Consider the following 17793-nt stretch of genomic DNA (forward strand, 5'->3'; position numbering starts at 1 on the left):
AATCAATTCCGGTGTCATTGACTAGTTCCTGTAAAATATTAAGCAGAATATTACACAAACTGGCGATTTTATGGTAAGTAATACAGAGCCAAAGACTCAAGTGAACAAAGCAGTGTAGCACTGCTGAAGAAAATAGAGCTATGCTGATTCATAACATAGAAGATAATTCAAATTTCTTAATCCCTTGAATGCTAAATATCTGCCTGAATTTCAAGAAAGGTTTAAAATCATCTTATGTTATTCTTGTCTCAATGTTTAAAATACTTATAGAAATATAAATATTGTAATTTATAATTAGGGTACAATATTAAGGTATTAACATAATTTTTCTGTCAAATCTTCCCCATTTGAGGGCTCATAATTTGTTGTGGGATGTAGGAAGAAGTTAGAAAGTTCTTTCCCAAGAATTCTTTTGGTTGCTCCATGCTGAACATGGTCACAGCTAGATAGCTATGGCTTCATGGAGATCTCTACCAAGAAAGGTAGCAGAGTCTGGGGGTCTCTTTTCTCTCTGTGATTAAATGTTGTTTGTGAAAAGCCTGCATCTTTACTGCAGGAGTTATAAAGATTGCTCTATCACCAATATGTGCATGATAACAGAGGAAGGGAAATACAAAGGCTTTACAGATAACACAGGGCCTTTGCTCAGATGAGCCTGGATTTTTATTTTTCATCCCCTAGAATCCATGCAAATATAAGTATTTGGAAGAATTTGGCAATATGCAACATCCACCCTTGGATAAAACCACTAGGGAAAAATCCTTCAAAGAAAATATTTTCCTTGGGCTTTTTCATTCCAGATCTTGGTGATAAAGTCTTTGCTTCAATTTTGAAGTTTGCTACAGAAGGGCTATTTATTTTTGAGTAACAGACCCCCAAAGAACCTCCCTCTTTCCCTTCATCTTTTAAAAATGATGAGAACTAATACTTTGTTAAAGGAACGATCTGAAGACTCATGTTCACCTGCAGATAATATAACACCTGTGTAGCAAGTGAATTTTGATTTAATTCCATTCCTGTCTCTGTGTAACACTGAGCTTGTGTCCTTGCACTGTTCCTTACACTGTAACACCTCCCCAGGTGGCCCATCTGTCCCAGGCATGGTGCTGCTCATGTGCTGTGCTCTCCCCACGCTGCAGCTTTGTTCTCCCAGTCCCTTTTCCTGCTATGCACCAGGTGGGACCTGAAGTGAGCACCTTACAACAGCAAGGCCTCCCTGTATACCTCAGAGCCCTCCTTTCCTCCATGCTGTCCCTTCCTTCTGCTCATCCATTTAAATCAATCCTTGGAGCAGTCTTAAAATTTGCCAGAGATGTCTTTTCCCTCCTCTTTCCAGTGGCTGTATTTACGATGGCACCATGCATGGCCAATATCATGACACTACTGTGCAAACCAAGGCTGACTCACTGCCATAGCTACATTCCAGGTTTCTTCCTTCAAGGTGCTCACTTGTGACCCTGCTGCAGCTTGAGGGGACAGAGAAGATGACTGCTTACTTGGATTCTCCAGTTCACTCATGGTCATCTTTCTTTTCTCCTAGATTTTTGAGGAAGCCTCCCAGAGTGGTGGACTATCAGCCCAGGGTTAATGTAGGATATCTTTGTGGACTTGCTTCCTAGTTTCTGTTCTGCAAAACATAGTGATTCAGACACATATGGCAGGACAAATTATGTAGAGATGGTCATTCCAGGGTTTCAACTCCACTTCTGAATTATGCTGATTTTGTGCAGTTACACAACCTAAGGCAGTCCTTACGTAGATAGATAAATTTCAGGAATTCTCTTTGTTTCAAGAAGTTAACCTGTGTCCCAACACAAAAGATAACAATTAGAGTAGTGGTACTCAAGTTAGGGGTCCACCAAATGGCTGTGAAAGTCAAGACAAATTCAATAGCAAAATGGGGATTTGCAAACAGGATTGGGTTTACAAGTCTGGATGTGAACCCAGAAAAACTGAGGTCCCCAGCAAATAAGTCTGGAATGCTAAAATACATCTCAAAGTATGTGCTCCTAGGCCAAATAACACTATTTTACTTGCAGGGCACTTCAATTACAGCAAGGAATAAGGGAATGCAGAAAGAAGGAATCACCCATTACTGCATATCTAATGCAGTTCTGTTTAAAAGAAACAAACACTGGCCTGTGCTCTGTTGTGCTGTTTTTTGGCTCTTCAGTATCTTTATTATGAAAATAACATAATAGACGATTCAGTCTATTTTTGCTTTCTGAGGTGGCCTGTAATAATTACACAGATGTGTAAGTTGAACTGCTCTCCATATTTAAGGGTGCGATTTATGCCTTAGAGGCTGGTGTTGCCATCGTGCTCACTTGGAAAAAACAGTTGTTAGTTTAAAGGACAGAAAGATTTTATTTGATTTGTTTTCCCTGAAGAATAAATTAATAAAAATATTTCACCAAGAGAAAAATCAGTAAAATTTTGCATTTGTTTGTATTTTCTGATGTATGAACAATCAACTCAATCATGTAAAAGCCCTAATTCAGCAGGTAGTTTTAAATATGTGGCTAAATTTAACCACAGAGCAGTCTCACTGAAGTTAAGATGAAAACATTAAAGAACCTTGTTGATCTAAAGAAACTGCAAAATCTAGTATATAAAAAGCAAATCTGTAAAACAGAAGTTAACTTCAAGATTTCCAGGTGTTTCCTAGGCTTGTATAATTAAAAAATGCAACCGAGCTACTTAATGGATAAGACGGTGTTTCCAGAGAAGATAAAGAAAACTAAACATACACCATCAGAGTCATTACTTTTTGCTTTGTTTCACTCATTAAATCAAAAATGTATTGTCATTTTAACCTTTGACTCTAAATCCTAGCTGCATCTGTGTAAAATAATCAAAGATAGCTGCAGGTAACCAATCTCTTTAATTTGACATGTTCTATACAACCTTTTATTTATTGTGTTTAAATACAGAATACTTATTACAAAGTATCCTGCATAATACAGGTGCTCTGCTATAAAATCTTCTCTCTTGATTATAATTAAGTTATTCTAAATTTAAAATAACAGTATACAGTACTAAAACCTCCAATTGAAGTTTAATATAAAAATATAAGCACAAAACTCCTTTTTAAAGTCTGTTTATTGTGAGCAACTCAAATGCCTGTTTAATTATTATTAGTTGTAGTATATTAATAGACTTTGCACCCCTACAGTTGCTAATTCATACCATCTCAGGTATTTTGATGAGGTAAGAAATACTAAGTAAGAAAACAGTAAGTATTCAAAGGGTTAATTTGCTTAGAATAATAATAATAAATTAGTTTTTTGCATCTTCTTCAGTTCAAAATCCAGCTCTGAAACAGAGGAAGTCTTCCAAATCACATCAATTAAATAAGAGTGGTCCTTTTAACCAGTAGCAGTTTGATTGCCAATGACTCGAAGAATCTCTTTATGAATGCCTGGTTCCTGTGTATTTATACTTGTATCACCCACTTGACCATCTTCATAACTAAAAAAAGAGTACAGAAAATAAAATCAAATTAGTGTTTTATTAAACTACCTAAATACGTGCAAAGTTCAATAATTAAGAGTGTTTATTCTATATGTTAACATGTTTCCTATTAAAATGCTCTGCTGCGCTTCACTGTTATATGCAGATCCTAAACTCTCTATAGAGAGTGAAGGGTGGTAGGACTGCCATTGTCACTGAAACCCTGAGGTTGAATAACCCACTAGGACCCAAAGGGGACTTCTGTTGGCACCTGGCCCACCAAGGCACATTAGCAGCTTCCCTCTTGCTGGAGGTATAAAGGAAAGGGCTATTTCTGTTTCAGCAGCTGCTCCCAGACCACCCTATGTGAGGCTGGTGCCAAAGCATGCACAGTGTACTGCAATGCCTGCGGTACCCAAACTCCTGTCACAAGTGGGCCTTCACTTAGTGGTGACACCACAGCAACCTCAGGGTTTTTCTCCTTATGAGAACTCGCCTGCATAAAAGGTTTGCATGGATAAAGCAATCCTGATCACTGAAACCCCCAGTGCTGGTCAATCTGAAGTCAGTGTGCTCCTCCACTGGTCTGCATGACTCTCTTTGCAGGGCTGAAATCTATGCTGATACATAATTACAAGTCATAGGTCAGAGGGGAAATGCTCACATCATAGGCAGGAAGCCTTTAATGAATTCCTCAGCTTTAAAACATACACCTGAAGAGAAGAGATATTTTATGATACATGGATAGACTTACTGTAACATGAGGTAATGCTATAGAGTGTGAAAAATCAGTAACTCTCTGTTCATTTATTCTATAACTAAACATCTACTAAACCTTTGTCACTAACATATATACATTTCCTAACAAAAGTAAGTACAGAGATAAATAAAAAATGAAGTGATACTTTAAAGAATTAGGAAGAAACATCTTTTATCTACTTCATTTACAACTATTTGAGAGAACATGGGGAAAAAGACCTAGAATGGACAGATGTTGAATGTTAAAAGAAGCTTTGTACTCACACAAAGAAAAATCTTGTACACACGTGATCCGTATTGGGAACTACCCATATCTCTCCATGTTTGTGCAGATCAGATGAAGTTATCACTATCAGGGAAAGAATAAATTTCATAGTGATGAAAAAATGCCTGGAAAATATTGTTTTAAAAGATTTGCTTTTTTAAACACCTTAAATAGTCTTCTGGGAATGTGTAGTTTTCCAATGCATGTCTGTGGCATGGCGTAACTCCAAGTTGGCTGCTAGTACAAACAGGGAGATGAACTTGATTCTTGTTTCCAAAATATGTTATATTTTCCAGAAAACACAGATGTATGGGAGCCAGTTCTTAATTGGAATGAAAAATGAAAAAGTATATTTATTAAAAACTGGTTTTAAATGGCCATAGGGCTGTTAAGGAGTATCTGAGTCAACTAATCAGCCTTTGGAACAGAGATATCTGTGTTTGATGATGGCCTAGCTAAAAATAAGATGTGAAAGATAAAGCCTGAAACTGAGATACCACAAATTTGGGATTTGCAATACTACCAAATATTTTTTAAAAAATTAGCACAGCAATTATGACTCAAGGGGATCACAAAGCTTGCCAAAACTTGCTCAACGTTTAGAAAACAGCAATGTATTTGATGATAGGTTATTTACAGACAGAATTAGGACAACACAGGAAAGAAACCTTTTTATTCCTAGGTAGAATATTTACTATCAATCTGTATTTGAAAAGATTTCTATTAATGCATTTAAACACTACCATGAATAAATGCATATTCCCACCTGGATGTGTTCCTGTTCAGCCTGCTCTAGGTGAATCTGCTTTGGCAGGGGGGTTGGACTAGATGATCTCTGAAGGTCCCTTCCAACCCCTATCATTCTGTGATTCTGTGATATTCAATTTTTATACTATTTCTTCCATGAATTGTAATTTTTAACAAACATTTTTCTCTTGTAATTAATATATTAACCACCTCCCCAAAACACTTCTTTTCACAGAAAAATTAAGTGAATATGAATGACGTAAAATATATTTTACCAAATATTTAAAATTCACCTTTATAAAATCCATAATCCATTAATAAACATGAGGAAAGAATGACATAAATGAAAAAGTCCTTGGGAAAGATGTAATATATATTTAGAAACTTCAGGCATTAAAGGCCAAGTAAATTTTAGTAAACTCTAGATTCATTTCATATCTTCTTCTGAAAGTTTTAGAACTAAACTTATGTATTTTTCTGTACAGATCAAATTTCATTTTCATGTTGACTGACATCTCCTTAATCATATTAAACATTTCATTTGAACATTCTCAAAATATATATATTAAAAAGTAGCATATAAAGCTTAAAGCTTTCTTTTTGAAATAACATCTTTTCTACCATCTGTCTGAATTTTTACTTTTAAAAATAAACAAATGCTCAAAACAGAGGGCAAACTGAGTTTAATATAATTTATTTTTGTTTGGCCAATGAGATTAATTACCAATTACTGGTACAATTCTTATTCAAATTTCATAATTCGTTGTTCTCAAAAACTGATGAGGTTTCATTAGTTATTAAAAGAATAGCCAAGTCTTTCAAGAATGACTATACTCTCATGCACTGGATTTTAACTTCACAAAATTTCTGAAGCCATCAGAGAGAACAGACTGGTTACCAGACGAACAGTATATTTGCCTGAGAAGTGAAAAATTATTTGGAAATTCACTAGGAAAGCTGTTTTTTTCTGACTTGTAGGTGTTTAATGCATTTGTCAAGAGCTTGCAAGAAGTCACTATTTCAAATAAAGACCATGACTTGGGTTATACTGATGGCTTAGGAACATGATCACATTTGAAAGACAGACCAGATGATCAGTCGCTATATGCATATGACTATTTAATGAAAATTCAGCATGTGTTACAGGTTTTGTTTGAAGAGGGAAACATTCTGAAATTAAATATAATGGTCAGCTAGTAAGCAAGTACTCGTACACCTACCAGTAGTCTCTTACCTAAAAACAATCAATACTAGAACTAAAGGTCTCAGTAACACTCAGTAACACTGTGTCCATGACTAAAACAGTTTTTCAAGGGCTTTCAGCTTACCTTCACATAAGGCTATGCATTTTAAGTTACGGCTTTGCAAAAATTGTGACTGTTGTCCTTTCTTCTGTGACTGAGATGCAAAAACATGAGAAAACTTAATTAGTGCAGTAAGACAAACTGAGTGAAAAAGTAACAAAAAGGAGAGGGCTGCTATTTTCAGTGGTTTATTAATGAACAAAGATAGAGACAGTCTTTCTAAAACATTTCTAAATGTAATAGAATTTCTAAAAACATATTATTTTTTTGGATTATCATAGGAGGGATTTGAACACCTTTATCCAGAAAGAAAAGTTCCTAATTATTACAGAATTAATAATATTAGTAATATTAGAAATATCAGAGTGTTACTGACAAGCAAATTGATAGTGGAAAAAAAAATAATTACAAGGTGAATTTGGTCATTGATTCTTTGGCCACTATCCTGATATTTTACTGGCCTTCTCGTTTCTGAGGGCTTCTGCTGTTACATACCAATCTCTCTCCAAAGCCAAATTATTCTCTAGTTTTTACATGTTAACTATAGAGACAGATGTAAGATTTCTTTCTCAAAATTTAGCCCTACACATAAATGCTATGAGTTTGCTTTAGATAAAGCAGAATTATAATGGTTTAATACATTAAAACTATGAAAAAGAAAAACTGATTTGCTGTCAATGAAATGCTATTCATTTTTCAGCAATAACCACTCTCAATTCCTTTTGCATCGTTCTTCTATAAGTCTAGAACTCAGAATGCAAGGGCTTGTTAAGGGTCATAATGCAATCTGTATTTTGTTTTCTTTCTCTTCCAAACGCTACTACTTGGAAAAGAAGGGCAGAGGGACCTGCAGTATACTCTGTAAATTGTTACTAAAAGCAGTTGGGCTGTATTTGATGGTTGCAGTCTCTGAAGTTGTTGATTTCATTCAGTAAAATAAAACTCTCAGCCTCCTTTTCAGCTATCAAGTTCCCAAAGATAAACCCATAAATCTTCCAGAGATGGTTGATGTACTGTACCTGTGATGTATTACTGCCCTTACTGCCTGAAGCTTGTTCATCTTTAGCTGACACCTTCTGCTGCTTCTTGTTCATCCCTAAGAATATTAAAATCATGTAAGATACCCTGGCATATAAATATCTTCATAAGCAAAGTTAAGCATGGAGAATGAAACAGGTAGCACAGTGGGAATCACAGTCCTTTGCATGGCAGTCAAAAAGCTAGTTAACTTTGTCATAGAATATTTTGATTTAATCCTGCAAATTACCAACACATCTGCACGTGTTGCAAAGACCTTAGAAAAGTCAAATTAGCATTAAGCAGGTGCAAAAGCAGATAAACGTGAGCTTAAATGCCACTGAATTCAGCTCAGGAATGCTCTTAGGTGGTTGCTTAACAGAGTTGCATGTCAGCATGTCTTGAGTTTAACTGACCCTATTCAGGTTGAAGCAACACAGTCTGATTTACAGTGGGTGGGACAGTAAAATCATGAGAGAAAGAACTTTAGATATTAATCTTTAACACTTTATTTAGACTTATTAAAAGTCTAAATAATTTTTAGGAGTAGTTAATTTATTTAAAGGTAGTTTTAAAGTCTACCTTGGTTTAATTAATTTATCTACAGGTAAAAGTATTAAATTATTTGTCAACTACCTTTGATCCAATTTCCATCTCAGAAATCTAAACACCTACATTTGTGCCTTACATCTCTCTTCTATTCCTCATGTTGGTTTATATAAAATTGCTACTACAGGCTTCCTTACTTTTCCAGTATCCCATATTTCTTGGCAGTTTGCAAACACAGGCTGAATTATGGAGAAGTTTAAGTCTTTGAAGTAACAGGGAGTGTAGGACTCCTCCGTGGTTTTTATTGGCATCAACTATTATATACTTCGTGGGAATACAGGCCTCCTTTCTGGAAGAGACTGGATGGAAGGGACCACAAAAGGCAGAGATGAGAAAAAACACATTGAAGCTGACAACGCAATGTTGTCCAAAAAGAAGGGCATTTTGTTAGATAATGATACTACAACCTGCACTTTTAGTGAGTCCTAAAGAGCTTCCACACTTGTGTAATCTCTGAAAAGCTAAAAGTGCATTTAGAGATTACTGATATGAAATTCAATACTATTAAAAATGCTGAGCTCTTAAAATGAATTGTGACATTACCTAAAAATACTGAAAATAAGAAAGCATAACTAAACCTCTCAGAATTAAATTTATCTACATGCACAGAAACTCACATTCAACTATACCAACACTTTCATATGTGAGGAAATGGAGAGACATGGATTTGATGGACAGACCACTCAATGGATAAAGAATTGGCTGGATGGTCACACTTAAAGAGTTGCGGTCAAAGGCTCGATGTCCAAGTGGAGACCAGTGATGAGTGGTGTCCCTCAGGAGTCTGTATTGGGACTGGTATCATTAAACATCTTTGTTGGGGACATGGACAGAGGGATTGAGTGCACCCTCAGCAAGTTTGCTGATGACACCAAGCTGTGTGGTGCAGTCGACACACTGGAGGGAAGGGATGCCATCCAGAGAGACCTGGACAGGCTCGAGAGGTGGGCCCACGCGAACCCCATGAAGTTCAACAAGGCCAAGTGTAAGGTCCTGCACGTTAGTTGGGGCAATCCCAAGCACAAATACAGGCTGGGCAGAGAATGGCTTGAGAGCAGCCCTGAGGAGAAGGACTTGGGGGTATTAGTGGATGAAAAACTGAATATGAGCTGTCAATGTGCACTTGCAGCCCAGAAAGCAAATTGCATACTGGGCTGCATCAAAAGAAGCATGGCCAGCAGGTCGAGGGAGGTGATTCTCCCCCTCTACCCCACTCTCGTGAGGCCCCACCTGGAGTACTGTGTCCAACTCTGGGGACCACAGCATAAGGAAGACATGGACCTGCTTAAGCAGATCCAGAGGAGGGCCACGAAGATGATCAGAGGGCTGGAGCACCTCTCCTATGAGAACAGGCTGAGAGAGTTGGAGTTGTTCAGCCTGGAGAAGAGAAGGCTCCAGGGAGACCTTATAGCAGCCCTCTAGTACTTAAAGGGGGCCTACAGGAGAGATGGGGAGGGACTCTATCAGGGAGTGTAGTGATAGGACGAAGGGGAATGGTTTTAAACTGAAAGAGAGTAGATTTAGATTAGGTAATAGGAAGAAATTCTTTACTGTGAGGGTGGTGAGGCACTGGAACAGGTTGCCCAGGGAAGTTGTGGATGCCCCATTCCTGTAAGTGTTCAAGACCAGGCTGGATGAGGCTTTGAGCAACCTGGTCTAGTGGGAGGTGTCCCTGCCCATGGCAGGAGGGTTGGAACTAGTTAATCTTTAAGGTCCCTTCCAACTCTAACCATTCTATGATTCTATGAAATGGTAAATACAACATAACTAAAGGAAAAAGTCACTGTTATTTAAAATCTCTATGAAAGTTTTTTAATATACACATTGGTGTATCATGTTTCTATTGTGCTTCTATTTATGATTTTATTCTTACGTGAAAAACTCTGCATCACTCACTTTTGGATTTATTAGTGGAACAAATTATGTTCCCTCCCCTTCTCATGCTAAAGTAAACACACTGTCCTGTACTTTCAATGTAACCCTGACATGGCGGTACCTGAGAATATTCTTAAACACCTGCTCCATTACACACAAAATCCGGTATTAGCTACTCTTTAATTTAAGCACAGTGTCGAGATACTCAGTACCTTGGAAAATGAGGTCATGTATTTAATAAGGGAACTTAGATTTTATCTTTTTTAAGTAAATTAAATCTTGTCCTACAAAGATAAAATTTACTACAGTGTTGTAAACAGTGAAACTTGTAAGAAAAGCAGTAGACTAAGACACCCCCCTATATTTCTCCAACTACCTGAGTAACCAAATGATATGCTTGACAACGGACTAAGGTAGATTCCACTTCCAAACATTGCACCATGGAGCTGAAAAAGAGCAGAGTGATTGTTTAACATTAATTTGGTTATCTGGAAAAAATAATGATGATAGGCACAGGTCCTAATGTAGATAAGCATCTGCCCCACTGCACTAATTTATTATCTGGTAATAAATGGTGCTGAAAGAACTCTTTAAAAAAATCATGCTATGAATATACATCTAAGATACTGTATATTCTGGAAACCGTGTCCAAATGCCTGAAGATAATTTTGTATCAGATTTATATATAAAATTGCATTTTCTGTTTTTAAATCTAACATTACTATGTAGGATGCCTACAGAGGGTACTTCTGTAGATGGCCAAATACACCTTAGCTTTAACAAGGCTGAGCAAGCTCAGCATGTGTCTCGCATCAAAACCTTGGCAGGAACCACAGCCTAAGCCAGTCTTTGTGAATCATCATCAGCAACAACTGCTTTTATTTTCTTTAAGGTAAGAAATTATGAGATGGTGATAACACTGCTCATATGCCATAGAAAAATTCAGTCACTAGTTCTGCCTGAGTACTGGAGGAATGGGTTCAATCAAGCTTTTGTCTGAGCCAATTTGGACATACATATCCCATCACTGCAGGACTGTGCTTTAGCCACAAAGCGACCAGCTGTCTGAAAAGAAGAGAGGAAAGGGAAGACTCTTCACCAACATCACTGCTCCATGTCATGGAGCTTGGGCTAAGCAACAAAACTGAGCACTTTTTATTAGCACTGTGGTAATTTTCTTGTCTGCAAAGAGGGAAGTATGGGTTTCACTTCTCCTCTGGGGACTGACTTCTTTAGGTGGAAAAGTTTTTAAAGAAAACACACAAAGTAGTTGTTGGCGCACAAACGAGAACCCAGAGTATCTCCTACTGAGGTAGATATGACCACTGGGCTTCAGAGTCATGCTCACCCTTATTTCTTTCCTCTGACCCAATGACATTTACATCATCTCTGCAATGTACCAGAGTTCCCATAGGAATGTGCAATCATGCTCTCACTTCTCTAGATCCTATAATGTTGTATAGGATCCTTGGTGAGTAGATATTTTTTCCTGACTGGTTGGTACTGGGGTAAGCAGAATGAACTGGGCTCAGAATATGCCCAAGTTGTGTGAGAGATTTAAAAATCATGAATTGTATAAAACAGGGCTTTACTGTTTCCTCCTCTTCCCAGTATCTCAACCCTGAACAAAAAAATAAGCATGAACCAAGAGTTTTACTTTGGTGAATTTTGGTGTGTAAATCCTGCTTTCTTGGGAAAGTATCTTACAAAGATGCTAATAAAAACACCCAAACCACTAAGAGGAACAGCAGAGATTTCCATTCCCTTTTTTCAGTGTTTCCTGTTCCCTGATCCTTAGTCGGCACACCAGGATCCTCCATGGTATCATGGACTCAGCTCTGGGGAAAGAGCTGTCAAAACCCCGATGCTAAAATACTCTGAATTACAGCTCCCCAGTCCCTCTGATACTGCCTGCTTTGCTCTGCAATAGTGGTTTCCTGATGATTTAGTCTGAGAAACCAAACTGAAGTTTGCAATAGCTCCCTCCTGGCCAGTACACTCATATTCCTTTCCCAAGGAAACCAGAGGAGAAGAGAAGATTTTGTAAACCCAGCTTCTGTAAACCTAGGATGTTCTTGGATCCTATAACATAGACACAGTTTATGTAGCTCTGAATTTTAATCCCCGAGGCTGCTTTCAAGCAGTACCGAGCCAAGCCTCCTGGAGGTGCTGCTGTGCAATGTAAAATTGAAACACTGTTTCCACCAATGGGATTTTTTAGCGATTTTAGCAGACACATTATTTCATTTTAATTGCTTCAGAAAAGTACATTTTCCAGGAAACATGAGGGTATTTAAAATCACCCCTTTTTTCCACCTATATGACTACCAGAACTGCATCCCTTGAAAACTCACCTAAGCTTAATATGTAATCAAACATGCACAGGTTAGCTAAAGTCTATTTAGTCAACTATTTACCTGCAGCCTTGTATTGGAAGCAACAACTAAGCCATTCCTCAGGATGGAATGCCAATTTTCAATGTGTGAACCACTGAAAAAGTGAAAGAGAATGTGTTAAAATCCACAGTGTGAAATGCAAAATGAATCAGTAATCCTTTAAAACAATATATTCCCAGCTGTAAACCTCAAATGGCAAGAACAAAAAGATAGCATGGCATTTTGGTAACCTTTGATTAATATGAATATATGTACTCACTGAAATGCAAAGGTACTTCCATAGAGATTTTTAGCAGCTCGAAAATTGGATTCTTTGGCTGGTGGACTGCTGAGAAGTAGGAACTGGTGGGGAGTATGCATAAACTTCAGTTGCTGTAAAATATAATAGTATACAAGTGAAAAGAAGTTGATTACCCAGAAGCATTGTATTTCTATAATGGTAGTTCTTAAGATACCATGCTGTTTCACACAATATATGACTGTATCTAAATAACTACATGAACTAAGTTGAAATTGGTCTCATTACCATAGTTTTTACCTGAAATCAAACAATAAAAATGTCCTTCAGTTTATGAAACATATGTAAGTTTCTGAAACATATTTCAGCCTAATATGGCTCTAGTAAAGTAATTAAATTGAACAATTTCATCTTGGCATTCTGATCAGAGCTGGCTTTGAATTAAGATTTGGATTTGAAAGGCTGCAGATTACTATGCCCTTAATCAGAGGATCAGAGGCACACATACTCAGAAATTAATTTCAGCACCATCCCTCTCAAATTCTAGAGCTATATTCTTTTTACAGTGTATTCATATATGGATCTCCTGGTACATCATGTTTGTGTACACTGCTTTTTGTACAATTCTGTATCTAATATTCTATATGGTAACAAAACAAATAGTGACGCTCTTCTCACCCAATCTCAGATGACTACAAGGACACTTGCATTTGAGCTACTCACCTCAAATAGGCTTTTTCTGAGCATTATTCTTTTGACCTATTTTAGATATTCACAACATGATTCTATGAGTCATGACCCGAAACTGCCTATTTCTCTCTCCTGTCTATTAATGGAGCCCATGTGATTAATTCGAATGTAGACACATTTGGACAGGAGACTCCCACCTAAAATGCTAATATGAGCAATGAGAAATGAGAAAATAATAAAGAACCCACAGACACTTACTCTATTCACTGGTAGCTTCACAATATGTGATCTATTACTAGAAATAACCCTAAAATAAGAAACAGATGTATTAGACATGATAACCAAACAGAACTTTTCTTCTTAAGCATGTGTTATGAATGGCCACCACAAAGCACTCAGCTGCAGGCCTTTGAACCTATCAGATGGAAGTAGACCAAATCTGGACTACAAATCAGATCTGAGGCCATACAAATAAGCTGGAGTCTTTCCAGTGTTTTCAGAGGGCCCAGATGAGGTCCATAAACAGTCCAGAAACAAATGCAGTTGCAAATGTCAACCCTATCGTTAATTCTTAGGGTGAGTTTATACGAAATTAAACTGGTGAAGTGATTATTCATTCAACTTGGTACTTTAATAATTATCATCTCACATGAGTCAATTTTATACCATTGTAGAAGAGGATGTGCAAGCGGGTCTTGTTTATCCATCTGCTTCTTTATTTCCAAGTAAGGTGCCTAGAAAAGAATAATTACGTTCTTTATTTCTAGTTGAAATCATAAGGTTAAATTTTATATATTACATTTCCCATGAGTTCATCTATTAAAACAAATACACGGGACTCATTATTAGGCTTAAATCACAGTTTTACTGACATTTAGCATTATTCAGTTATAAACAGCAAGAATTAATATAGCAATTTTTTTCCCTGGAGTAAAATAATAAGCATATAAATAGCATCAAAATGAGTATATTATAGCAAACATTGGTGATCTCAGGGAGAACAGCAGAAGATGTCTATTTATGTTTGGCTCTTGGAATAAGAAATTGGACTGGAACTTCACAAAATTAAGTCTCTCAAAATACCCCAAGATAATCCACTGCAATTTGTTAACTGTTTTATGGTATAAACTGGTAAAGTAAAATACTGTATCATCTTATAATCCCTTTGAAAACATTTCTTGATTTCAGTCACAGTGCAAAGCATCCCTTTAAAACTCTTCAGTCCAAGAATTATTTTAACATTAAAAAAAAGCAAAATGGTGGTTATTTTTCTTTTTAAAAGACATTATATTAGGTAACAGAAATACCTGATTTTTTAAATTTTTACAAGATGTTATATTAAGTAACAAAAATATCTGAATTTTAATTTTCAATGTATTTTACTGCTCTCTATACACCTTATTCTTCATTCCAGAATCCCAAAGTACTTTACATATACATATAGAATAAGATTTATAAACTCTTGTGAGGTTACATTTATATAACAGTTGGAAAAGCAAGGTACATGGGAGAGGTTTCAGTAATCACTTATAATCAGCTGGGCTGTTTGGGAAAGTAACTGTAATAATAAACATAAGTACGACTATCAGATTCTGTCCCACTGTGAATACTGAGAAATTGTATGGTAGTAATCCCAAGAGACCCAACCTTCCAAGTCCCCAACCATACTTAGCTGATCAAGTGTTTTGTTGTAATAGAAATAAAGCTACATTCAAAACACTGCCAAAAAATCAATTTCTTTTGCTTTGGAAATAAAAGACCCAGTTTGACTTTGATATTTCCAGAAATGCAGCAGTTGGTGATGATCTTGTTACAATGTCCCATTATGCTGTTATCTCTTATTTAAACTTCAAAAGATCTGAGTTATGAGACTGCGGTTATGGATACTCTAGGTTTGTTATTTTAACACACAATTTTGGAGTTGATGATCTGAAAGGTCCCTTCCAACCTAGACAATTCTATGATTTTAATATTATTACAGCTCTATAGGAAAGAGATTATACTATTGACTTCCCCACTCATCATAGGCAAGCAATAAAAACATCTTCCTAGTTCTAGAAATGGCGATTAAGTTACATAAAGATTTTTAAACTCACCTGCGTCATCTCTCTAATAGAAGTGATACTATCCAATGCTTTCATGACTCGGTCATAATTCTTCTTCTGATGTAGCATAAAATAAGCAAATAAATTAAAAGAATATTGGTCTTTGGCTCTACAAAAAACTGAATTTTTTGAGTGTGTGTAAAGCCAAAGTTAGGATGAATGTTCAGCAAACCAATCCTTTCAAACATTTCTAACAAATAGCTTCCATCTTATGCACAGACTTTCTCATTCATAGTCCAGGAAAATTCCCTGAAAAAATATTATCATGATGGTTTTTCTTTGAATTTCACTGGAATCCCCAACACACAACAATGTGACTTACTTAAAAAATTAGGTCATTTTTTAAACAAATATTTTTAACTAAACACAGATTCTGCCAGTTATTTGGACAATATGCTATTAAGTTAAATAATGCAGTGAACAAATAGATTTTAAATAAAAAGCTAAATAAGCAGATGTGTTTACTTTGCTAACAGCTCTATAAAACTTCAGAGGTCCTTCAGTTGTCCCTCTGCCTCACCCTGACCCTTGTCTGCCTTCTACGCTCCACTTTATCTGAGCGGATGAGCTTAACCAGCTCCACATGCCACGTCACCTTCAGGAGCCTCACTGTTCCCCATCTTTGGGTCTTGCCAACTTCTGCCCATAGGCTTTCACCTCACCCATGCTGGCAAGAAGCTGTGAGGAGGTGGTGTGGGCTCTGCCAGCCCAGGGGCTCTCTCCACTCCTCTTCTGGTGTGATCCCTTTTCATATTCCCTCATTTGCTTCAAACCCCAGCCCTACCTAGCTACCAGACTAGCTGTCTCCTCATCAGCCCCTTTCCAAGCACCTCCCAGCAAGTTTTCCTTCCCACAAGCTACAGAACACACTCGCCCATTCCTCTGAGAAAGATCACCACTAACTGGCCTTTGTTCAGAAAAATGAAATGCATCATAATGCAGGATGTCCAAAGTTCTCATTTTTGCTTCCCTAGGGCTTCACTGAGAGGCAGCATTTGCAGTCCAAGGAGCAAGTAGTGCAAACACAATTCTTTACTTCAAAATTTGATGCTTGTACAAAACTTGACTGTTATGTCCAACATTTGATAAAATTAAGGACATTATTGATTGCAAAGAGAAAATGAGATGACAGCAATAACCACTTTAAGAATAAAAAGATGGACTGGAAATCCTCCAGTTTATATGGTCTACACCTCCTAAAGGCCATCTTTCTGTGTTCAATGTGTACACTGAGAGAAAGACACTAAGAATATAAAATTTTGCACCTAGAATTTGTACCCTAAAAGTAGTTCTCGGCTTCAACATAACTCTGAATGCAACTTACAGTTTATTCACAAATATCTTCTCAGAGATAATTAAAAAAACTACAAAGTTCTGAAAACAGTCACACGCTTGTGCTATATTCTGGAGCTGTATCTCTTACAGTAGAGACTCCTCCAGAAGAAGGCTTTGCTTTGAAATCTAATGCATGACTGAAAACAAGCTATGACATAATGAAAGATAACTACTTACCCTGGGGTTAAAGGCCAGCATCTGAGGATTGTTAGGATCAACTACAGAAGGATATGGCTCAAAAATAACAACTTTCCTAGGTGACTCTAATGCAGACCGACACATGGATACTAACAGATCAACCACCTAGGGATAAAGAAAAATATTTATTTAATATATGTACTGTCATATTGTATCATCCAGTCTGCTTTTTTTACACATTGCAGGAATACCATATTTCATTGTTATCTATATTATCCAAACCATGTTATCCACAGGACATAGTTTAGGACTGAAATTTTTCCATTGACCTCAACAGGCTTTGGGTACATTATTTCAGGTCCATAACTAGGACCAGTATCTGGTCCTAAATGTATTATCATGTCAAATACATTGCTTGCAGTCCTGCTTTCTCTTGTGTACATGTGCTAATTCCTGGATGAAATTAATTCTCTAGGGAAATGAAGTGCTGAATCTGTGTGCAGTAGATGCCAGTGAAAAATGTTGCTCAAGAAAGAGGAAGGGACTGTGAATCTGTACCACTGCCCACTGTTCTGCTGAAGATCGTAATCATGGAAACACTATCAAACATTGCTTCTGCTAAAGCCAGAACAGTGCAGTGATTTAACAGTCATTTGCATGGCTCACACTGGGAGATCCTCTTCCTTCCTTCCTGTTGTACAAATATCTTTGTACATATCTATGTATGCTTTGAATATCTACGATTTCCAAGATTTCACCTTAAGTTCATGTGTGCAATGTGTATGCAGGCATGTATTCGCATATGTGCACATAGGCACATATACAACTTAGCAACAGATTTCTCTATAATTGTTTCAAAATT

At 36.9% G+C, this 17793-nt stretch overlaps 1 protein-coding gene across 2 annotated transcripts in view; it reads right to left on the minus strand.

Moving 5' to 3' along the window:
* Window positions 1–3368: 3368 nt before the first annotated feature.
* LOC128902066 (protein mono-ADP-ribosyltransferase PARP8-like) overlaps window positions 3369–17793 on the minus strand; it is a 162597-nt gene continuing 148172 nt past the window's right edge. Inside the window, exons 16-26 of one of the 2 annotated variants that reach the window (XM_054184406.1) lie at window positions 16971–17096; window positions 15450–15515; window positions 14020–14087; window positions 13612–13660; window positions 12685–12797; window positions 12447–12519; window positions 10406–10475; window positions 7548–7624; window positions 6553–6622; window positions 4477–4561; window positions 3369–3471 (exon numbers count right to left, since the gene is read on the minus strand). In XM_054184406.1, the coding sequence (XP_054040381.1) occupies window positions 3369–3471; window positions 4477–4561; window positions 6553–6622; window positions 7548–7624; window positions 10406–10475; window positions 12447–12519; window positions 12685–12797; window positions 13612–13660; window positions 14020–14087; window positions 15450–15515; window positions 16971–17096 (900 nt within the window). The remainder of the gene's footprint in view (window positions 3472–4476; window positions 4562–6552; window positions 6623–7547; window positions 7625–10405; window positions 10476–12446; window positions 12520–12684; window positions 12798–13611; window positions 13661–14019; window positions 14088–15449; window positions 15516–16970; window positions 17097–17793) is intronic. The other variant, XM_054184407.1, reaches the window with a different exon arrangement.

Source organism: Rissa tridactyla, chromosome W (genome assembly GCF_028500815.1).
Source record: "Rissa tridactyla isolate bRisTri1 chromosome W, bRisTri1.patW.cur.20221130, whole genome shotgun sequence".
In the NCBI taxonomy this organism is placed as follows: Eukaryota; Metazoa; Chordata; class Aves; order Charadriiformes; family Laridae; genus Rissa; species Rissa tridactyla.